The sequence below is a fragment of the Gadus macrocephalus genome, chromosome 23 (genome assembly GCF_031168955.1).
Source record: "Gadus macrocephalus chromosome 23, ASM3116895v1".
Taxonomy (NCBI): domain Eukaryota; kingdom Metazoa; phylum Chordata; class Actinopteri; order Gadiformes; family Gadidae; genus Gadus; species Gadus macrocephalus.
This window is the reverse complement of record NC_082404.1, coordinates 1,811,494-1,835,299: the sequence shown is the minus strand read 5'-3', so window position 1 is coordinate 1,835,299 and position 23,806 is coordinate 1,811,494. Positions and strand designations below refer to the sequence as shown.

Below are 23,806 nucleotides of genomic sequence, written 5' to 3'. Positions count from 1 at the left end.
GGTAGCTCTCTTTTTTTTGTCATACATGTGTTTGCATCCCTGTCGCTGGCACCTCCACACGCCTAGTCAACCGTGGGTCGCCAAAGCACCTGTAGTCCACAACAAAGCACCTATTCTACAGTATCACCGGTCTTACTCCAGAGGCTCTACATATCATTTGGGTTTATGGTAAACCGAACCATGACCAAAGTCCCAGTGCCAGTAATGTTCCAGCAGTCCTACCGTGTTGCACCGGAAGTTCTAGAGGGAGATGGCACAAAGCTGAGAGTCTGGTCTCTGTTTGATCTCCATGTCTGTCCACTGGGGGTATGATGTGGTCACTGTCTGGTCTGTTTGATCTCCATGTCTGTCCACTGGGGGTATGATGTGGTCACTGTCTGCTCACTGTCTGCTCTCTGTCTGATCTCCATGTCTGTCCACTGGGGGTATGATGTGGTCACGGTCTGGTCTCTGTTTGATCTCCATGTCTGTCCACTGGGGGTATGATGTGGTCACGCTCTGGTCTCTGTTTGATCTCCATGTCTGTCCACTGGGGGTATGGTGTGGTCTCTGTCTGCTCTCTGTCTGATCCCCGTGTCTGTCCACTGGGGGTACGGTGTGGTCTCTGTCTGCTCTCTGTCTGATCCCTGTGTCTGTCCACTAGGGGTATGGTGTGGTCACTGTCTGCTCTGTCTGATCCCCGTGTCTGTCTACAGGGGGTACAGTGTGGTCTCTGTCTGATCTGTCTCTTTCCACAGGGGGTACGGTGTGGTCTCCATGTGCATTGGGACCGGGATGGGAGCTGCAGCAGTCTTTGAGTATCCTGGGCCCTAGAGGAAGTCCTGAGAAAAGTAAACTAGGATCTCTCTCCACCCAACCATACTGAGTCTAAGGAGCGATGATTTAATGGTGTTTGTGAATGCCTCACAAACTGCCCTTTGGTCAACCAGAAGAACTCTAATCTTTGAAATTATTGATTTAATCTCGGATGCATCCATTTCTTTACATGACACACCAATCCTGCCAGATGGTTCACTGTACATGATGTATTAACCTTAATTAGTTAAGGTGTTGCAACTAATGTTTAATCCAGCGCAATGAGAAGTGTGTAATTAATACGAATAGGGATGACGGGACCAAGCACAGGTGTTGAATTTTAATAATGATCACTGATTTATTTGTTTTTAATGTTCAGAAAATAAACAGAATGAAGAATAATAAAGAGTCACAGATTAATGTTGAACTTTTTATAAAAACTTTATTCTTTACTGCTCTAAAAAATATTTTCACCGGGAAATGAGGCGCATCAATAAAGCAGAGGTGTGGGTATAAAGAGCGTTTACAGGGAGACATGTGGTCAGTAGGACCCCAGGCTGGAGCCCAGGGCCTCATCGTAGCCTCCGCGGCCCCACAGACGAAGCTTCAGGCTGGGCTGGATCAGAGCGCCGTGGATGGTCAGCGTGGCTCTGAACTCCCTCGCCTCACTAGAGAACATTAGAGAACAACCACCGTATCAACAATCCTTCTGTGGGCTGCGGCTTGGGGAGACCCCTCGTCCACTTCCTGTGTGGCGGCCCTTCTAGGCTGCTTCAGTCCCTGTCAGGAACCTGCTGGGAGCGCGTTGAGGTGTGAAGGTGCCCTACCTGGCAGTGAAGCAGACCTCCAGATGCTGCTGGCCCCTGGTGAGGGCGGGGTCCGGGCCCCTGAGGACCCCACTCTCAGGGGTCACGCTGAAGGCATGGGAGTCCGCCTCGCTTGACTCTGAACACACATGCACACACAGAAAGACCACCTTTAGCCGTGGTAGTACACAGCGAGAGGCTTCACTAAGGCCCCCGGTCCAGACGGGGCTTACCGAGGCTGGCCCTCCAGTAGGTGCAGGTGCCATGGCTGAGCAGGGTGACGTGGGCCAGCTGGGTCCGGCCCACGTAGCACATGCCAAAGTCCACTGAGTCCCTCGACAGACGGAGCCCCGACACGGCCAGGCGGGCACACAGAGGAACCACCTGCAGCCGAGACACAAACCTCACGTTACCATGTCCCGTCATCTGACCTGATCTTCTGATCATGATCCTTTCAAACGGGAGACATGTTTGAACTCTGGGCCGTTTGGAATAAGAAACCTACAGGTGTATAGGTCAGTAGTCTTTTAAGGGCTGGAATCTGGACAGAAGCCCAACGACTATGGAGCCAGTTTCCTGCCATAACTCAAACCTGAAAAAAAAAGTTTCAAAGGCTTGCAAGTCTGGGTTTTAAAACTCAACACCTTGTAATAAAAGGTTTCGCAACACTGAAAAAATAGATTATAACCTGAAAAAAATTCAAACGTCTGTAAACATGATTTTGTGTTCTATTTTATCTTTTTCATCATTTTCACCAACACATTTTCAAAGTTCAAACAATTTCACCAGCGCATTTGCAGAGTTTCAAATCTGGCACTGTTCTAACAGTGTATTTCATTGTTTCCCGGTTTTGAAACCTTGTAAATGGGATTCTGCAAACAGGTGTTCATACATTGAGAAATAAGTTTTGAAAGGTTGTATATTTAGTTTTAAAAACTTGTAAAGGTGTACGTTTACGCCATTGTAACGTATTTTTTCAGAACTGACTTTTCAGCATTGACTTTTCAGAGATTTGACCACACAGGCGCAAGCTTTGAGTCACGTGAATATTGGCACTGTTCTGTCGCGCATATGTTTTGAAACTCCTGACAGTCAAGTCTGAAGAAAAAAAAAAACGTTCCTGGGGGCGGGACCATTGAGCTTTAAACCTATTGGTTGCTCTCGGCTGACGTACATTCCAATCACATTCTTGTCATCGGACGGCAGAGCACTGTCAATCACGCACAGCCCGGTGAACGGCACATGTGATTGGAATGTACGTCAGCCGAGAGCAACCAATAGGTTTAGAGCTAAATGGTCCCGCCCCCAGGAACGTTTTTTTTTTTCTTCAGATTTGACTGTCAGGAGTTTCAAAACGAGTGCGCGACAGAACGCTGCCAATATTCACGTGACTCAAAGCTTGCGCCTGTGTGGTCAAATCTCTGAAAAGTCAGTGCTGAAAAGTCAGTTCTGAAAAAATACGTTGCAATGGCGTAAACGTACACCTTTACAAGTTTTTAAAACTAAATATTCAACCTTTCAAAACTTATTTCTCAATGTATGAACACCTGTTTGCAGAATCCCATTTACAAGGTTTCAAAACCGGGAAACAATGAAATACACTGTTAGAACAGTACCAGATTTGAAACTCTGCAAATGCGCTGGTGAAATTGTTTGAACTTTGAAAAGATAAAATAGAACACAAAATCATGTTTACAGATGTTTGAATTTTTGTTTGATTTTTTTCAGGTTATAATCTCTTTTTGCAGTGTTGCAAAACCTTTTTTACAAGGTGTTGAGTTTTGAAACCCAGACTTACAAGCCTTTGAAACTTTTTTTTTCAGGTTTGAATTATGGCAGGAAAATGGCTCCATAAACGACCAGAACATCATGGCAGATTGTGTTTGAGGGAACCAAAGCCCTTTTGGAGCTGGGCCCTTCCAGGACCCCATAGGTTCACGGAGGCATGGGCCTACATCGTTGTTCAGGCAGCACCATCTCAACCGGCTCCAATCAGATTTGGGAAGTAGACTAATATCACGTATATGTGTTTATAACACTTCAGCATGTGTATTGATCCATTTAAAACATATTTGATGTGCATATTAATCACCATGGTGACCATGGAGTGTCTGTTCACCTGGAGGCTGTTGTTGCTGTATTGAATATGGAGTTTTTGCCGGAAAATCAGGGTCCTCTTCTCACTGCCACGGCGGATAGGTGAGACAGGTGAGACAAGTGAGACAGATGTGGGCGGGGCTTCCTTCAGATGGGACTGCTCCAATAGGGCCAGCGAGCAGTGAAAGGACACCTTTACCTGCCAATCACAAGCAAAGCATCTTGAATACGGAGGAGTAGCGAGGATTGATCAGGGATCCTGACCATGGAACCTAAACCCACGTGTTACCCACAGCTGTATGTTGACCAGCCACTTCTAACCCCTCGTGGCGGTGGGTCCTCCCAGATGTGTAATGATAGAACAGCCTACTGGGGAGATAGATACCCTAGCGGCTCTTTTAATCTGCTTTGTTTTTTTTTTAACCTTCATGGACATGAAGGTTGAGAGGGAGGGAATGACAGAGCAAATAGAGCGTAACAGTGACCGCCCGCTTTTTTAACAGCTCTGTTTCCGGAAGTCAATTTCCCATTCATTTTCAACGTCCACTTTTCGTAAAATCCTTACATAAAGAGTGTTAAGCCTGGAACCAAGCCAATCATTCGTCAAGGTAGTCGTTACCAGAAAACGTTTGATTCTGGGCAAAAAGGAATTTGGAAAAGGGAAGAAAAGGAAAAGGTACAACTTGTACAAGCCTTTTCGCAATGGTTACAACCCAATCGTTAAACGCGTTTCTTGCATCTTATAACCTTTGTCATGATTATATTGTTTATATTGTTAATACAAGTTGCGTCATATATTCTGTGTGTGTTTGTTTATATGTGTGTATTTATAGTGTTTAATATAGTGCATTGCGTTGTCATCGACATGGCACGTACCTTCGTTGCTGGCTGCGGTTACCACGTAACGTTACTCGTTTGTAATACATGTGAATTCAGTGTTGTATTTCAGTTATGTATTCATTCAACATTATGTATTCCTTTGTTTTTATGCTACCCAAATTACTTAAAAGCACTGCTAGTGCTATATCATATATTTGTACTTTTATTTTTAACATATATTCTATGTCAACACAATTTTCAACATGTAGAACACATTTCCTCTACAGCTCTAACCACAACTGGAACTTTCCAGTGATATAAATCATGGTTGCTCTGGTAATCATGGTTGTTCAGCAGCAGCACAGCCCGTCAACGGACTCCTATTCCTTCCTATTCGACATTCTCTGGTAGCAGTAGCATTCGATCACTTTCGAAGGTGCAGTAAACGTTTCCTGGTAACAGCGAGCTCCACCAATCTAAGACGTGTTTTTAAAATAAACTAGATGTCCCCCTCTGGAAGGGGCTGGACCTCTCACCTTCAGATTCTGCTGCGGCTGCAGCAGCAGGGGCGACCCGTCACTGGTGGGGGGGTTGCTGGAGCTGCTGGTGCGAGGGCGGGGCTGAGGGTGGAGGACGGAGAAGGGAGGCTGCGTCCCCAGCCTGAAAGACAGGGGCATCTCCAGGGGGTTCCTCAGCACCAGCATCTGGCCCACCTCAAAGTCCCGCACACACATCTGGGGGGGGGGCAATGGGGATTGGATAACAGGATGATATGATGATCAAAAAGTAAACAGTGTAGCAGAATTGTTTGGCCTCAGGTGAAAGCCCAGAGACCCACCTGGCTCGCTGACTCCCCCTGCAGGAGGTCATCGGCGGAGACGTCAAACTGCAGTCCCCCGTGGTGGTCAGCGTCCGTCTCCACCGAGAGTCTTCAGGGAAGACCACCAACATGACTCATGTGACTCACAACCCACCAGAGCTCTCTGTGTGGCCGCCTTCCCTAGAGATACTGAATTGGTTTCAGGATACATGGTACTTACAGCGCCGCCCTGACCACCGCCTGCAGATCCACCCTCACAGGCTCCAGGTCCAGACCCTGGGCCCTCTGAACCTTACCTGGGACACATGCTGCCTGAGGAGTAGAGTTGAAGACGTTGAGACGTATCTGTCTGAGGCTATGAGGCACAGACAGATAAGATCCTGTTCACTACTCATATACATATGCTGAATCATTAAGCAGACAAGAGCCTGAGACTATCCATCACTAAAGACCAGGAGGCCTTCAATGGGTTCAGAGACCCTGAGACTACACATTCAAGAGCTCCAGAGCCCTGAGCACCAGCCCCAGCTGCAGACTGATGTGCGTCAGGGGGTTGGAGTGTGTGCATGGAGGCGTACCCTAGGCTCCAGACTCATGAAGCCCAGGGCCAGGCCCCGGCAGGTGGCCTGGCCGAGGTCCCACGACAGGCTCAGGGGGGTGAAGGCGACATGGACGGTAGCGCTCCCCTTGGCCGGGACCACCTGGAGGGGGTGTAGAAACGGGCACACAGGGGTCAGAGGGCCTGCTCTACCACAAGGCGGCAGCTGATGGGGTAGTACACGGCTTGTCACAGGTGGGAGTGGTGGACCACATTGTCACCACTAATCAACCATTAGGCGCAGCATATCAGACGCTAATGGAGGAGCACAGCTTACTGCACTGTCACAGGTAACTGACCACTTGCTGTGGAGTGATGCAGTATGGGTAGTCGGAGAGGATGCCTTTATGCGGCCGGATGTAGACGGAGAAGAGCTTCCTCTTTTGCCGCTGTGGAGAGCAAGCCCCCTCTTCCTCCTCCTCTTCCTCCTCTCCCACCACTGCTTCCTCTGTGGTCGGGGAGTGGTCACCAACTACATCCTGTGGCAGATGAAACCGAAAAATGTCAGATTTCTTGTTCCTATGAAGGAGTTTTAGTACAAAGCCACAAGAAAATCACTTGTTATCAAATTGTTCTTATGGCTTTTGATATTGTTTAGTTTGTTTCCTCTGAACTCACAGGCTCACTCTGGAGGGAGGAGCTTGTTCGCTCAGAGCTTGGCGTGCGCTCTCTCTGCCACAGAGATTGGACGTTGTTGTTAGGGAGGGCCAAGGCCCCGCCCACAAGCTGGTTGCCGTCGGCATCCTTAAGGGGGAAGGAGTCTCCGTAGGCCACCACCATGTCCAGAAGCTTCCGCTCCCGCTGGGGGTCCACATTGTGGGGGTCCAAGTTCTGGGCATCCACGTTGTAGGTCTCCCAGTCCAGGCGGACGTCTGGGGGAGAATCAGGAAGACCATGCTTACACGGGGGTCTAACATCTAAACATATACTCTAACACGATGATGACATGATGATATACGTCACCATATGGGCTGGGGTTGATGATACGAAGACAGCGGGAAACTGTGTCTCCCCCCGACAGGTGAGTACCAAACCTAAGGACAAGTCGATTCAATGAAATGATTCCCTGGTTAATGATATCAGTACATCAGTACACCGTCCAGCTGACGACACCGCAGCTGGGCCAGCTGTATGAATCAAGATAAGAGCCACCCACTGCAATGTGGGCCCCTGGTGCTGGTCTTCAGGGCGCGGCCCGGACATCTGGAAGTACAGCGGACAGCCGCTGACACGCATCTGGACGGGGATGAGTCGGGGCCGCAGACCGTCCACCTGGGGGCCACAGACCAGACAACCGCAGGAGAGAATAAGGGAAACACGGTATGATACATTACGATAGTACTTTATGGTCAGAGCAAGTCTGAAATTTGTCTTGAATCCCAGCAGCTCTATTGCAAACATTACAGACAAGACATCATAAAGGACATCAAGATAAAAGAAAAATACATACATTCATCGTAGCATTACAACAGACGCGAACATTTGGAAGGAGAGAAATGTCAGACAAATGACGTAGATCTTGCTTCATTTATATGAGAAAAGTAACAAATATTACTTTACTATGACTATGACTATCTCTATACTATTAGTATTAACAATCCATGCATTCATTAATTGGATCAAAGTGTGTGCTTTCATCAATAAATCAAATAAAGTGATTTGGAGTACTTAAGGAGTAGGTAGGGGTAAGGTAAGGGACCCTGCTCCAGAATGTCCTTAAGGAGCAGGTAGGGTCAAGTTAAGGGACCCTGCTCCAGAATGTCCTTAAGGAGCAGGTATAGGTAAGGTAAGGGACCCTCCTCCAGAATGTCCTTAAGGAGCAGGTAGGGATAAGGTAAGGGACCCTCCTCCAGAATGTCCTTAAGGAGCAGGTAGGGATAAGGTAAGGGACCCTGCTCCAGAATGCCTCCAGGTAGATGCGGACCATGGGGTTCGACCCAAAACCTTTTGGCTTAGAGTATAAAACTCCTAACAGTACACCATCCTTCCCCCCACAGAAGGCCGCTCATCCAGATGTTTGGATGAGCGGCCTCATCCAAACATGATCCAAAACTGAGGCCCTGACTAGCGTTAGGTTAAGATTGCAATGAGAGGAAATTTTGAATATGTATTGCATTATATGTACATGCATGTATGTCTGTATATATGTATATATGCATAGAAGTATGCATGTGTGTGTACTTTATCCATATTTGGGATATAGTTGGTTTTCAAAAGTATGTCAAGTGTCTTTGCTTAAAAGACAAAGTATTCTGATCCTCATTATTAAGATCAGATGAGTTGTAATACAGTAGCTCTCCTTGTGAAGCGTTGTGTATGTTGTGTACTTTCAGACGTCGTTGACCCCTGACCCTTGCCGTATAGACCAGGTGGTCCCGGTAGTGGCCCCACGTTGACCCCTGACCCTTACCGTACAGACCAGGTGGTCCCGGTAGCGGCCCCACGCGTCACTGTACGCCGTGACGTCCACCAGCCGGGTCTCAAACGACGCCAGCGTCCCGGAGCCGGGTCGGGCTAGGAACGCCGCACCCCTCCCACCGCTCAGCAGGTCCTCTGTGAGATCTGTCACACACACACATGAAGGTCAGGGCTCTGGTTCCTGAGCGGAGGTTCTGGTCTAAACGCTGATGGTAGACCCCCACCCTCGTGGGCTTTCAGCTCCAGCTTCCTGGCCTGGACGGAGTGGAGCGGCTTCTTACGGTACTTGAAGCTGAAATGCAGAAGTGTTTTAGTAAGTGAGTGAACGGTGCTCTCCCTCTGTCTGTCAGTTGTGATTTGCAATATTTGAAAGGCACTTTCAAAGGCACTGAGATCAGATTATCAGGTTGGATTCAACGCTGGTCCTGTCACGTGGCATCTTACCCTTTCTGTGATTGGCTGTTGGATCCTGAGGACGCAGGAGCATGAGCCTTAAAGTACCGGGCCTCTACCTTGAAGGGGGCGGCAATGGCAGAGTGGTTGGTGATGGCCATCTGCAGGGTGACCTCTCTCCTCAGGACCACATCGTCTCCAAAGTCCAGCAGCAGGGGGGCAGCGTGTCCGTCTGGAGAGGAGGAGCTATGGAGAGAGGCGGGGCCAAAGAACAGCGCCACGCTAAGGACTCCCAGACTCCCAGCTCAAAACCCTTTGTCCTCAGTCTCCCTGTAGGCATCCTTTAGCAAGATGTTTAATCCCTACCTGCTCCTTAATGCCACGCATCTGAAACTCGCTGTTGGTCACCTGACTGTAGCAAGACCACAGACTAAATGAAAATGTCAGCAAAATGTGTTTGGTTTACAAAGAGCCTGCAGGAAGCTAATAGAGATTAACCTCTGGCCGGGGACAGAGTAGGACACGGAGAGCGGCTTGGCTTTGGAGATGAAGCCCAAGACCACGGGGAGATCCATTCCATGGACACGGCACAGAGCTGTCACACCCCTCACCTCTGACTAGAGAGAGAGAGAGAGAGAGAGAGAGAGAGAGAGAGAGAGAGAGAGAGAGAGAGAGAGAGAGAGAGAGAGAGAGAGAGAGAGAGAGAGAGAGAGAGAGAGAGAGAGGAGAAGAAATGGGAGGGATAGTAAGAAGAATAGAAAGGAAAGCATGGCTCACGAACACAGATTAAGATGATCTGTATGCAAAGTTGACCTTGTTGAACACAAATGCAGAGCAAATGCTCCAACACAAAACACTTTACATTCGCTACAACATCCTCATTATAATGTGAGCTCCAACCTAGAACCCATATTTAAGGGATGATGTAATTTGAAACATTTCACTCTAGCATAATAAACAAAGCAATAAAAAAATAAGAGCAGGACAAAAAGCAGGGTTTAAACCTGGATCTAATGGACCAGAGACCCAGAAGGACTCTAGAGGGTTTAAAACTGGATCTAAAGGGCCCAGAACGTTGATCCAGCTAAAGTCTTTACACCGCGCAGCTGGGTAGATCTTTTTCATGCCGTCCACTTCTGCCACCTAGTTAGGCCCAGTCTCTCATCATCCACTCATCTCCCGCACTCTACACACTTGCCGGCAATCTTCCATCAGCATGCAATATTTCAACCCCTATTTGACAGACAATCACCGCTAGATCGTTGTTTCACACCTAACAGTCAGTACCTCTTCCATGGCCCTTCCTAGTGTCTAGATTGCTTAGTCCTTGTGTTCTGTTGCTTGCCCCCCTGTGTAAAAGGTTGCTGAACCCTCGCCTGTCTGACTACCCTCCTGTCGCCCAACCCTCCCCTTTCCGACTGCCCGCCTGCCATCAAGCCCTAAAGCCCCGCCTTTACTTATTTGTGTCCCTCAGTAGAGACCCTTTCGTTTGACTGTCCGTCTCACTATGTGTTGAGCATTTGGGTCCACTCGCTGTACTTCACCATAACAATCTTGCTGAGAGTAAACACAACAGTGGTATGAAACACAGAGCGTCTTCCTCAGTTAGGTTCACGATTTAGGTTTAAAACCTTCCTTAAGTTGTGTTGTACAGTCCTTCCTGTAATCACAATGCACTACGTGGATGTGGTTGTTTTCCTACACTGCTGAAAAAACAAAATTTAAAATAACTAAAACGACTAAAGATATATGCAAGAAGAGGGAGAGCGATGTGAGGCAGAGCGATGTGAGGTAATTGGAATCACCCGTAACGCAATCTGGGAAGTCGGTCTTCTAGAGAACCCTAAGACCTTGTTACAGCAAAAGATTAATGGCACAGTGACCCTCACTGGTGGATGAATACAAACAGGTACGCCTCAGGAGGTTAGGAGCACCCTTCAGGAGGAACGTGCTCACTTCCGTGTGTGTGGTGAACTCAGCCGTGACCTCCAGGGTGGCGTGAGGGGCCAACGTCCCGGAGGGGGGCTGGAAACTGGCGGTGCACAGGGCCGCCTGCTTCCCCTGCAGTTGGGGCTGGCAGAGGAAAGAGCAGTTCATATGGGTTTGCTGGAAAAACCAAGGTACAGCTCTGACAGCTGACGGGCGCTCTTTGGAATATAATGGATGTCGATTTAACACCAACTGCCCAATTTTGGTCCAGCCATACGCCGCTAGAGGCTGATTTACAACTCAACAATGCTCGGGTAACAACCAAGACTTTAAGGAGGATGATAGAAATTGTAGGCATAGTTAAGTTTGTTCAACTCTGTTAAGCCTTTCATGTTTCAGATGTTACTGTAACAATGTTAACGGATGTTACCAAAGCCCATAATACCTTACCTCTTATCATACAAAAAGCATGCCAACATCCAATCAGAGAGAGCGTACCATCCAGGTGAAGTGGGCGGGCAGCAGGGTCTGGTTGAACAGGACCACGACCCCCCTGGCGGGGACCCCCATGTAGATCTCAGAGAAGGCAAGCTCAGGGCTCACCAGACACACCTGGGGGGTCTGGACGTCTGCCTGCACTGACAGGTAACTATGACGACAGGAAGGAGGCGACAGAGGAGCAGGAAGAGCAGTGAAGGTTAGAACTCTAAGATGAGGCCGCTGCCACAGCAGAGCTGGGACACAAGATGGAGTCCTAGAATACAGTGGAACCATATTATTAACATTCTTTCATCCACATGAACGAAGATTGAAGTCATACGACCTCGAGTTAATAATATCAGTGGATATTTATATCAATGAAATCCCCTCCTTTTTATGAGAATGCTTGTTTACCAAATACAAACAATGGGCTGTTTGACGACCAATTGTGCCAAATGTGACGGTCATTAATATCAATCGAAATAGAAGAAGAAAGTGTGTCATCCGATGGAAGGGTTCTATTTATACTAAGGGAAGAGAGGCATGCGAATCATCTTCTGCATGGTTAGCACATTAGCGTGCTGAACCACGAGACAGCGCTTAGAGGCTGGTTCCCCCCTACCGAGGCTGGTTCCCCTCCAGTGAGGCTGGTTTCCCCCCACCGAGGCTGGTTCCCCCCACCGAGGCTGGTTTCCCCCCCACCGAGGCTCACCATCCAGAGCCCTGCTCCACGCTCAGCTCCAGCAGGGCCTCGAAGTGTCTGCAGGCCCGCCCTCTGAACACCACCTCGACACTGCAGGACGCCTGAGGGGCCAGCAGCCCTCTGCACGGCTCCACCACCAGCTGGGAGGAGAGAGCACCCCTAGGGGTTAGACTAGGACACTAAGGAGGAGAGAGCACACCTAGGGGTTAGACTAGGACACTAGGTGGAAGGAGAGAGCATACCTAGGGGTTAGACTAGGACACTAGGGAGGAGGAGAGAGCACACCTAGGGGTTAGACTAGGACACTAGGGAGGAGAGAGCCTACCTAGGGATTAGACTAGGACACTAGGTGGGAGGAGAGAGCACACCTAGGGGTTAGACTAGGACACTAGGGAGGAGGAGAGAGCACACCTAGGGGTTAGACTAGGACACTAGGGAGGAGGAGAGAGCACACCTAGGTGTTAGACTAGGACACTAGGCGGAAGGAGAGAGCACACCTAGGGGTTAGACTAGGACCCTAGGTGGGAGGAGAGAGCACACATAGGGGTTAGACTAGGACACTAGGGAGGAGGAGAGAGCACACCTAGGGGTTAGACTCGGACACTAGGGAGGAGAGAGCACACCTAGGGGTTAGACTAGGACACTAGGGAGGAGAGAGCACACCTAGGGGTTAGACTAGGACACTAGGGAGGAGGAGAGAGCACACCTAGGGGTTAGACTAGGACACTAGGACTAGGACACCCTATCTAGCATCCGGCGCAAGTGACTTAGTCACTGGCGCATGTGTCGTTGCTAGTTTACAACTGGCGCAGAGCGTTCTTTTCCCACCACCGCCACTCAACGGTAAATTAGGGATTGATCATGCGCCCCAAGGGGCGGTTCGGCGGAAGGAGGAGGCGTGTTCTGGCGCAAACGGTATTTTGCCGTTTCTGAATACCATTGCGCTACTGACCAGGAAATACCTGGTTTAAAGTCAGTGGCGCGTTGTTCAGATGCTATTTTAAGGGCGCATGCATACATGCGCATGCGATGCATACGGATTGCTTGTGCACCTCGCGCATACACTTTGCTTCTCCCATCCTAGCCGCACATTCTTGGTAAATTATTTGGGAAAGAACAGCTGATGCAGCGGTAATAAGTTGTACTTTTAAATGCATCTGCAAACACCGTACAGCAAACACATATTTTCTTGACATAGACATCGTGTAGGCCTACATGCCCATAACTTTTAGGATTGATGAGTATTTGATCGTGAAAAACATTGTTTTACCGCGAGTGAGTGTTAAAAATAATGAATGAATGCGGGCGCGCGTGTGTGCTCTGTTTAAACACACGCAAACTAAACATGTAACGCATAATACAATCAATGGCAATGTCTATTACCGCGGGGACACATGCATATTAGGATAGCATACAATACTGATAAGAAACAATGTTTATAATGTATTGCGTATATCATTAAATAGAACCACAATTACCGCATATCTTATGTTGTATCATATACGTTTTCTTTGCCGAAATTTATTTGAGGACTCAGTATTTCTGAAGTTGTGGAAGAAAACCCCTTATTCCATGTGTGAATTAGGCCATATTATTTGTCAATAAACTGAAATTCATGTGCATCTGTCTCATCGGAGACTGCAGACGCGCGGTCAAAATATCAACTCGTCCGATTCAAATGCGCTCATGGCTCTTAAAGGGGATGGAAGCTGGCACTCTCATTGGTTTGTTGGACGTTACGCCCAAACCACACCTACGGGTAACTAGGCTGCTTCAGACCAACCCTTTTGACACTTGCGCCGCGACGCAAGTGTCATTTATCCGCCTGTAATATAGCGATAGCGCCGTAGAACCGCCCACAAAGCTACTTGCGCTTTGCGCTTCCCACTTGCGTTTCAGACCGTTAAAATAGGGCCCTAGGTGTTTGTCAGTAAGTGCAGAATTGATCAATGTGTATAGCAGGTTTGTGAAATTTGATTAAAAAAATTGCTACCATTTCAACTAGCTTAAAATGACCTTGGTCAGTAATGCTGACTATTAGTGAGTTCAATAATGTTAGCAATAAAAAACTCTTTAATTGATACACTCTACAAATGCTGACTAGCCCGTAATTCACTCTGTGTACAATAATCATAATATCGACCCTCCAACTCCCCCTAAACCCCTCCCACTCACCCTAAACCCCTCCCACTCACCATAAACCCCTCCCACTCATCATCACAGCTGTTTCAGGTACCTGTGGGGGCTGGTCTTCTGTTCCTCCAGGGCCGCCCCCATCCAGGCTCCAGAAGGCCTCCAGGGGGGAGGTGTTGTTTAGGAGGACGGTGGTGCGGCTCTCCTCCCCCAACCTCAGGAGCCCAAGGTCCAGGCTGGGCTCACTGAGGGTCAGACTTGGGCCCTAGCAGGAGGAGATCCAGGGAGGAAGGACATGATAGAGGCCCATGCTGGGGTGATATAGAAGGCTGGATGGATGGATGAAGACTAAAATTGACCGATCATGGAACAGTGTGAGAACGTGAAGATGGATAGACGATGGAGAGATGGATTAGTGGTGAAAAATGGATGGATGGATGGATGGATGGATGGATGGATGGATGGATGGATGGATGGATGGATGGATGGATGGATGGATGGATGGATGGATGGATGGATGGATGGGTGGATGGATGGATGGATGGATGGATGCATGGGAGGACGGATGGAGGGATTGATGGAGGGATGGATGGGTGGATTAATGAATGGTTGCACAGATGAATGAGAGAGTAGAAAGATTGGCGGATGAATGAGTGAATTCGTAAAGTGAAGTGGTGAATTGAATACAAGCATTTGGCACAAGCTCCTTCCTACCTTGAAGCAGACCTCTACGGGCAGGCGGAGAGGCTGCTGCTGGTGCTCTATGTGGCACAGCAGGCTGGTGACCAGCCTCCCCGGTCTCCCCCCCGTCACCACCAGATCCAGCTCCACACACGACTCCACCTCTGGACCCAGACACATGCATCACCACAAGACCTTCCCCCCCTCCACTCCATCCTATTCACCCTGTCTCAGTGGTTTCAGCCCCACCTTAAGCAAAGCAAGACAGTAGCACTCCATGAAAGGAGTGAACGCTGAACACACCTAGTTCACCCCAGCAGGGCTCCACCTCCAGTGTGTGACTGTCGTCCATTCTCTTCCAGTGAAAGAGGACACTGGATTTACTGTGGTTCCACATCTATAGAGAGATAACGACAAAAGGAGCAGGATAAAGCACCAGGTGCCATGAGCGGCCTGACAAACCACAAGACAAACACACGGTCCATGGAGGCCCAACCTTGAGTCCCATGCGAGTCGGGGTGCCCATGAACAGCTCCCCGGGATGGATGATGGCGCAGGGCTCCAGGCGCAAGTGGTAGGGCTCTGTCGACCCCTTAACCTCGATCTCCATGACGATCACGTCGCTGATCTTTGGGGCCCTGCATTTCCCATAATCCAAGACATCAGCGTTGAAGTCAAAACACATCATTGCAATGGGGATCCATTTAGTGGTGTTGGATGTTACTAGGAGTATGAGGATACTCCTGATCCCCATCCCATAAGCCATACCCGTTGTCACTGGACTCGTTGGGACACTGGGGAACGTCCCGGACCACCAGCTGACACACACTGTGGTGGTCCTTCAACTGAAGAGAACAACACTTGGCAACGTTTCATCATCGTTTCCCATGCAGTTGATTAGCTCGACAGCTTCTAGGAACAAGTCGATGCTCTAATGTTTTTTTGCCTGCAAGTCTTGCTGTTGATATTCCGCCATACAACGATGAGTGTCAAAATAAAAGCGTGCCGTCATGAATAGGCTGCTGTTCTGACACTCACATTTTCCCTTAACACTGGTGTTTCCATGTTTGTTACTGTGTGTGTAATGCTCTCTCTCTCTCTCTCTCTCTCTCTCTCTCTCTCTCTCTCCCCCCCTCCCTCTCCCTCTCCCTCTCCCTCTCCCTCTCCCTCTCCCTCTCCCTCTCCCTCTCCCTCTCCCTCTCTCTCACTCTCACTCAGGTCTGTATCCGTACTTCCTTGGGGAGGTAAGTGAATTCAAACTCCTGGTCCTGGCGAGGAGCAAGGCAGCCAATCAGGGGGCTGACGTTGAACACGAGGTCTGCGGCCGGGTGGAAGAGGATACGGTCGGGGTTGGCCTCCTCTCCTGGGAGCAGCCACTGCAGGTTGGGCCTCATGATCTGCCAGAAGAAGGGGAGATCCAGGTCGCTGCAGGAGAGAGAGAGAAAGAGCGACTGGTACTGGGAACAAACATGTCCCCCATGTGTCTCCCCCTGCCCTCGTGGTGGTTAGATGGTTCAGAGTGCTTCCTGTCCCCAGGCCACTCACGTGTTGTTCCTGATGACGACCGCCCTGCGCTCCACACACTGGGGGTGACATGAAGGGAAGCGCACAAAGTGCTCCGCTGACAGGTCCCGCGCCTCCCCCACAACAGGAAGTGTGTTCTCACCAGACACGGATATCAACTCCAGGGCGATGGTCTGACCCTCGCCTGAAGATAAACACACACACACACATGTACAATGCACAACCACACACACAGGTAAGAAAACACACACACGCTAACATACACACACTCACACACAAACACACAAACATGTTACAATACACACACACACACACACACACACACACACACACACACACACACACACACAGATAACAAAACACACACGCACACGTCGCACACACATACAGGTTACAGAACACACACACTCACACAGGTTACAAATCACACACAAACACAGGTAAGAAAAAACACACACACATTCACACAAACATAGGTGACTAATCACACACACACACACACACACACACACACACACACACACACACACTCACACGCACACACAGGTAACAAAATACACATACACACACACACACACACACACACACACACAGGTAAAAAAACACACACATACACAGGTTACAAAACACACACACACACACACACAAACACACACACTCGGCGGGTAACAAAATACACGCACACACACACAGGTAAAAAAAACACATACACACACACACACACACACACACACACACACACACACACACACACACACACACACACACAGGTAACAAAACACAAACAGACACACCACCGGTAACAAAACACAAGCCCAACCCTCTTCCACACATAAAATGACTTCCACAAAGCATACATCAACACACACACCGGCGCAGAAAGGCTCACCCTGAACCGTGATATCCTTCACCTGGCAGTTGTCACACACCACCGTGAAGTCCTGGCTGTAGCTCTCAGCGGCCGTCGGGAAGAAGACCACCTATACACACACCATGTCAGAAGGGCTGTGAATGTGTGTGTGTGTGTGTGTGTGTGTGTGTGTGTGTGTGTGTGTGTGTGTGTGTGTGTGTGTGTGTGTGTGTGTGTGTGTGTGTGTGTGTGTCTGTGTGTGTGTGTGTGTGTGTGTGTGTGTGTGTGTGTGTGTGTGTGTGTGTGTGTGTGTGTGTGCGATGGACTCACCTCCAGCACAGTGGCCTGGCCGGGTTGGAGCTGAAACAATGAAGGACCGACAGCAAACGGAGGTTCCTCTGCAAAACTGGTCATCACCACAGACTAGGAATACACATGCATACACAATACACATAAATATATATATATATATATATATATACATATATATAAATACCTATATATACAAATACATGAATACATACATCTATATATATTTACATAAATATACATAGATACATATATATATAAATACATTTATTATACGGCTCCTCTCAATGCCGTGGAACGCTCCGTTCACTTGCATGGGCCCTTCACAACTTCCGGCGGGGAATTATATTTGATAATTCACAGTTGCTAACTTTAATAGGTTCATGGTTGCTAAGTATAATAGACCGCTGTCAAGGAAAATTGATTTTTTGCCGTCTTTCGTATCCCTCCGTAAGTGGTCCGGTAATTTATCAACCCCAGCGTACTCCTTTGCTAAGCGACGTCAACGTCTTTGGCAGACTATTTCTCTGCTGATCAACACTACGAATGCTGGTAACAAATAAATTCTAAAAAGACACACGGTGTGAAGTTATTTTTTAACGTCTCCGGACATTATCGAAAATAAACCCCTTCATGGCGAACCAGACACTTCCGCTTCGCGTCGGTGTCTGGTTCGCCCTGTCGGGGCTTATTTTCCCGATAATGACCGGCGTTCTATACATTATTCCTTACATACATATACATAAACATATACATACACATTTATACATATAACGTATAATATATATATATACGTAATACATATATATATAAGCATATATATGCATATACACATTTAAACATATTCATACGTATAAATCGTAATCTTTGAGGTTCAAACGTATCGTTTCCAGGGGATGCAGTAGAACTGGGTGGAACCAACGACCAAATGGAGGCTCGGGTAGGGCAGTATAACCTGGTCTTGGGGGTTTGATCCCAGCCTAACAGTACTGGGATGTCTGAATCCCCTGCCTGTTGCTCTGGATAAAGGACGGGTGGTTAATATTGGTAGGCCTACCCTCAGGTTAGAGGCTGGCCACTGGCTCCTGGGGATGACGCAGAAGGTTCCGGCGCTGAGGCCTTCGTTACAGCACAGGTACTCCACAAACTTCAGCGCCCCCACCAGGCTGTAGCCACAGTCAAGGACCCGGGGCACTGGAGACCGGAGGATCACAAACACCTCTTCACTCAGGACCTTCTGCAGGGAGGGCTGCACAACAATGGTGAGCCACCATTCAGAGCGGGCCGAACAACAACAGGAGGCTAATGTCTACCGTCCTATGTGTAGGCCTGCTGGGACGAGGCTAGGGCAGGATAATAGAGGTAGGGTGTTCCAACCCCGGCCCATAAGGTTCGATCCCCATGTCCACCGCCTAGATTCTAGGCATCCCTTACGGTAAGTAGAGCCCTGCACACGTCTCTTCAGTGGACAGTGGTCCTGTTGGGATCTTAAGAGGTGTACACCCAGCAGCATGTGCCTGACTGGCTGGATGGTAAAGACTCACAGGTCAGTATGGGGGGGGGGCGCCGGGCCACCAGGGGCACCACCATGGGGTAGGGGGCCTGGGTCTCCACCACCAGGCAGTCCTCGTAGTCCCCCAGGGAGTCGGGGGCGAAGCGGACCATGTATTTACAGCTCATCCCCGGGGCCACCATGCCGCCCTCGCCAGGAAACCGGCCTGTCGGGTCACATGACACAGGTCACATGACACAGGTCACATGTCACGGTGAGCTCGGTGTCGCTCCCCTCTACAAACAGACACCGAGAAACAGACCACAGCCAGAGCTAACTTCTTCATGTGCAGCATGGCACAATTTAAAGTAAGTTAGGAAAATCTGGAAAGAAATGTGTCCTTACATTAGCATTCCCAATGCATTAATGTAAGGACCAGTCTCTGTGTGGTATTAAAGCATAAAGGATAATATGACCAGGGCTATCACTCACCGAGGCCGATGGAGAAGTAGCTTGTGGTGGGAGGGAGCACTCTGACGTGACGGCAGCTGGCTGTCAGGTTCTTCAACTCCACTGAGGTCTGAGGGGGAATTGAGAGCAGTGTCAACAGTTTCTTACGAATTTTTCCATTGCAATGTTAAACTGCATATGCAGCAGTACCAACTCTGTTGAAACACAGACTGAATCCAACTGGTTCAACGTGACATCACAGGGCCTCAGTCTGAGCCAATAAGAAAGAAGCAATAGGATATCTCTGAGCCTTTTGCCTTCACCATTAAGTGGGTGTTAATGTTTTAAGGATATGGACGTTTTTTAATAGGATGGGTTAGGAAGCATTAACTAATCAACGCACACAGAGTTGAGTGGAAGGAAGCCAAATGGACAGTGGCTCCTTGTCTAGGACATACCTCGTACACCTGGCCCACAGTGTATTCAGTGAAGAGCACCACTCGGGGGTAGGCTTGAAATACTGGAACGGACTCATCTGTGGTGCTGATGAGAAAGACGACACCACAAGAAAAGCAGTATGATAGTACACTGAAGAAGGAAATAGCTTTTCACAGGCAACAAGTCAACTTATTTATGACCTTACTTGTTATGTAATCACCTTGTACTGAGATAAACCTCACCCCAGATTCTATCTTATGCAAAATAAAAGTGTGGTTTGGTGTCTAGTGTGGTGTGGTGTCTAGTGTGGTGTGGTGTCTAGTGTGGTGTGGTGTCTAGTGTGGTGTGGTGTCTAGTGTGGTGTGGTGTCTAGTGTGGTGTCTAGTGTGGTGTGGTGTCTAGTGTGGTGTCTAGTGTGGTGTTGTGTGAGTTCTAGTGTGGTGTGGTGTGTTGTCTAGTGTTGTGATGTGTCTAGTGTGGTGTGAGGTGTCTAGTGTGGTGTGGTGTCTAGTGTCTCTGTGGTGTCTAGTGTCTCTGTGGTGTCTAGTGTGGTGTGGTGTGAGTTCTAGTGTGGTGTGGTGTGTTGTCTAGTGTTGTGATGTGTCTAGTGTGGTGTCTAGTGTGGTGAGGTGTCTAGTGTGGTGTGGTGTGAGTTCTAGTGTGGTGTGGTGTGGTGTCTCATGTTGTGTGGTGGTGTGGTGTGGTGTGGTGTGAGGTGTCTAGTGTGTTGTCTAGTGTGGTGTGGTGTCTAGTGTGGTGTTGTGTGAGTTCTAGTGTGGTGTGGTGTGGTTTCTAGTGTTGTGTGGTGTGGGCTGTGGGGTGTGGTGAGGTGTCTACTATGGTGTCTAGTGTGGTGTGGTGTGTTGTATAGTGTTGTGTATAGTGTGCGTGTGTGTTTTGTATAGAGTGTAGTGATTTGGTGTGCTGTGCTTTTGTGTGATTTAGTGTGCAGTGCATTCGGTTGCCGTGTTTGTTTGCTCCTTCATTGTTATAAATAAACATATATTTGTTACACTGGACCACTATCTCTGGCTGAATCCATGTACAAACCTGAGTGCCTTGCTAGAATAAAATAACTAGTTTGTGGCGTAGTCTGCTACTGTACTGGGCCTAAGCCCTGTTACTTCTAGAATAGCCTTGGACCTGCCACATTTGTGGTGTCTCGAGGGGTGTCTAGTGTGGTGTCTATTGCGGTGTGGTGTCTAGTGTGGTATGATGGTGGCTTTGTTCTTGGAGTGTAGCAGCAGTACCTCAGCGGGCTATGGTGGGGTGTCGTGGTGTGGTGTGGTTTGATGTGGAGCATATAAGTACCTCAGCGGGCTCAGTGTCGAGTCTCCCTGCAGCGGCCCTGTCTCTGCCCTGCTCCGGGGTCGGACCAGAGAGTTCATATGCGGGGGAAGGAACCGGGGGTTGCGCAGGAAGTTCTGCCGCTCTTTGAGTTTCCTCAACCCGTCCAAATCCTCCACTAGATTCCTGCCACTCAACGGCATGACCCGCTTGGCCTCGGAAGGACTCTGCTCCGATCCCCGGGAGCTCTGCTGGAGATTCAAGACACTCATCATTTCCTTCACCTTGGTCATGGTAAATAAGCTGCATTTATATAGTTCTTTTTCTGTACACATACATTCACCCATTCATACACACATTCACACACCGACTGCAGTGTCAACCATGCAAGGCGACAGCCAGCTCGTCAGGAGCAGTCAGGGTGAGGTGTCTTTCTCAGGGACACCTCGACATTCCGCTAGGAGGAGCCGGGGATCGAACTAGCAACCTTCCGGTTACAGGTCAACCCACTCTACAGCCTGAGCCACATGCCGCCGTCATCAATTCATGCTAGTTTAGTCTCACTCTCTCCCCTTGTTTGGCTTGGTCAGAATCAGCCTTGATCTAAGATGCATCTCGTTGAAGGAAGCCTACAGGTAGGCTGCACAGTCGGTATTGAACCTAGTGCTTTACTCCCTTCTCCTCTGACCAATCAGGTGCCTCCTGTCATCCTTTCCATCATATAAAACATATACGCAGCACTATGAGGAAATTATTCTTGTCCAAGAAGACCAGCATAAGACTTCTAATAAGAAGAATTTAGCATAAACACTTTTATATGTATCTTGTACACTGGTTTGAATGTGTTTTTTGATTTGCTGTCCATTGTATACTGCATAATATATATATTATTTAAAACATACATATTCTTTTTTTCTATAAAACAAATCACATAGCATACCACAGAATGACTTTTCCTCTTCAGGTCCACGAGGTCCAAGCTGGACTCCAGGGTCCCGCTGCGTTCTGACCCCTCCTGAGGGACGGAGCCAGGCTGGGCCCTGGGCCTGCTCAGAGCCGCATGGCCCTCCTCCTTGGGCTCTCTGCACACATGCATGCTGTGGCTGAAGGTGGGCTTGGCATAGTCCAGGCAGGGCTTCACTAGATGGAAGGATAGAATCAGAGGGGAATTGAAGGGAGTGTTTGAGGTCTCCCTGGTAGGTTCTACGGGGTCATGCAGGGGCTCAGGGGTTACCTTCCGGCGCCCGGCTGGGCTGGCCCTGTCTCGGATGGTAGTCCTGAGGACCAATCAGGTGGTTGGCCTTCAGAAGGTGGTTGTCCACGCACCATACCAAGGTGGACCTGACTGCTGGAGGGGGCCGATAGAGAAGTTCATTCAAACATATCGTTTTTGATGATGAAGATGAAGACGACAACGCATTGATACAGCCAGCCACAAACCATCCAAACATAACACGGCTTGAGGAGAAAGACACGGTAACTCTGTACAGACCTTTGGCTCATTATTGGGCTTGTGAGATTAAAAGTATGCAATCGCTTGAAATCCATATGTCCACCATTCATCTACCAACCTACAATCTAGGATTCCCGTTTAGAGACCCACCTGAAGGGAGTCCTAGCCCATCGTACAGACCCCCCTCCCCTCCAAGCAGGCGGGCCTTGTCCTGGGTCTCTGAGGCCCGGACTCTGGCCTGCAGGAGGTGCCTTTCCAGCATATCGTTATGTTCCATACGCTGGCCGTACTCCCTGTGGATCTGTGCCAGAGACACGGGCAGAATTACATTCATTATCTGATGACTCTGATGATGAATTAATGTTTGCTTTAATTGAATGTGGGATAAATGGATTTATTCCACTACCTGTTCAAGCTCTTCAACGTATTCCTCATGGTAGTCACTTATGCCCCTTTTGGTCTTGGACAGATTGGAAACAGTGTCTTTCCCAATGACTTCTTTAGTGTAAGCATCTTTAAAAATGCTTGCCAACACGTGGGAAACATCCTTTGTACAAGAGGAATAACGGTCATCATAGATCATTTGAACAGTCTCTGTACTAGTGCTTACCTAGGCCTGCTCAGATGGGAACCGTCGGACAGTCTCTGCACTAGTGCTTACCTGGGCCTGCTCAGAGGAGGGGGGAGGAAGGTCCATGGAGGCGTCCTGCTCAGTGGAGGGGGGAGGGAGGTCCATCGAGGTGTCCTGCTCAGTGGAGGGGGGAGGGAGGTCCATCGAGGTGTCCTGCTCAGTGGAGGGGGGAGGGAGGTCCATCGAGGTGTCCTGCTCAGAGGAGGGGGGAGGAAGGTCCATGGAGGCGTCCTGCTCAGAGGAGGGGGGGGGAAGGTCCATGGAGGTGCCCTGCTCAGAGGAGGGGGGAGGAAGGTCCATGGAGGTGTCCTGCTCAGAGGAAGGGGGAAGGGAGGTCCATGGAGGTGTACTGCTCCCAGTTGGCTAGAATGTCAAAGTTATTATACACGTAACCAACTTGACATGAAAGTTAACTGTGCTTTTCTTTAAGCGACGCTACCGCCATGTTGGTTTACATGTCGTCATGGTAACGTCTCTTAAAGGGGCCGTCTGCGTCGTCATGGTAACGTCTCTTAAAGCCGCAGCGCTTCTGTGTTCTGGTTTCCATTCTTCTCGGTGGACGCTCAGGTTTCACCACAAGACGGCCCTTTAATGACGTTCCTGCGTTTTAAATGTAAAAATTCAACAATGTAATACAACATTTGCATTGGTGAATGCAAAATATTCTTAGGCATAATCGTAGTTGTTCTTCCCCATCCCC

At 48.9% G+C, this 23,806-nt stretch overlaps 2 protein-coding genes across 4 annotated transcripts in view; one reads left to right on the top strand and one right to left on the bottom strand.

Moving 5' to 3' along the window:
- The window catches only part of acaa1 (acetyl-CoA acyltransferase 1), an 8,153-nt gene extending 6,931 nt beyond the window's left edge, over positions 1-1,222 (top strand). Inside the window, exon 12 of the mRNA XM_060044656.1 lies at positions 738-1,222. Coding sequence (XP_059900639.1) covers positions 738-813 — 76 coding nt within the window. The 3' untranslated portion in view covers positions 814-1,222. The remainder of the gene's footprint in view (positions 1-737) is intronic.
- dlec1 (DLEC1 cilia and flagella associated protein) lies at positions 1,218-23,806 on the bottom strand. Of its 3 annotated transcripts, none has more exons than XM_060044642.1 (38): positions 23,137-23,806; positions 22,882-23,022; positions 22,626-22,776; positions 22,257-22,370; positions 21,963-22,162; positions 21,047-21,273; positions 19,756-19,840; positions 19,340-19,427; positions 18,900-19,073; positions 18,413-18,549; positions 17,377-17,469; positions 17,086-17,176; positions 16,218-16,380; positions 15,905-16,097; positions 15,441-15,517; positions 15,169-15,310; positions 14,976-15,069; positions 14,706-14,836; positions 14,095-14,256; positions 11,868-11,998; positions 11,174-11,324; positions 10,703-10,819; positions 9,245-9,363; positions 8,798-8,992; positions 8,578-8,645; positions 8,346-8,497; positions 7,092-7,207; positions 6,899-6,969; positions 6,554-6,807; positions 6,235-6,414; positions 5,916-6,038; positions 5,558-5,649; positions 5,356-5,446; positions 5,054-5,251; positions 3,721-3,897; positions 1,835-1,985; positions 1,623-1,740; positions 1,218-1,463 (listed from the first exon to the last, which is right to left on the bottom strand). In XM_060044642.1, the coding sequence occupies exons 1-38, from the start codon at positions 23,404-23,406 to the stop codon at positions 1,337-1,339; spliced, it is 5,364 nt and encodes a 1,787-aa protein (XP_059900625.1). In that variant the 5' UTR covers positions 23,407-23,806; the 3' UTR covers positions 1,218-1,336. The 3 variants fall into 3 exon arrangements, with proteins under 3 accessions (XP_059900625.1, XP_059900628.1, XP_059900626.1); XM_060044645.1 differs by having other exon boundaries at positions 21,047-21,270; XM_060044643.1 differs by having other exon boundaries at positions 22,257-22,367.

Bases quoted from the DNA above. Each gene is read 5' to 3' on its own strand.
- dlec1 (XM_060044642.1), bottom strand. From the start codon at position 23,406: ATGGACCTTCCTCCCCCCTCCTCTGAGCAGGGCACCTCCATGGACCTT. The intron at 14,257-14,705 runs GTAGGAAGGAGC...TCCTCCTGCTAG, and splicing joins CCGTAGAGGTCTGCTTCAAG to GGCCCAAGTCTGACCCTCAG. The intron at 5,447-5,557 runs GTAAGTACCATG...TCTTCCCTGAAG, and splicing joins GCGGTGGTCAGGGCGGCGCT to ACTCTCGGTGGAGACGGACG.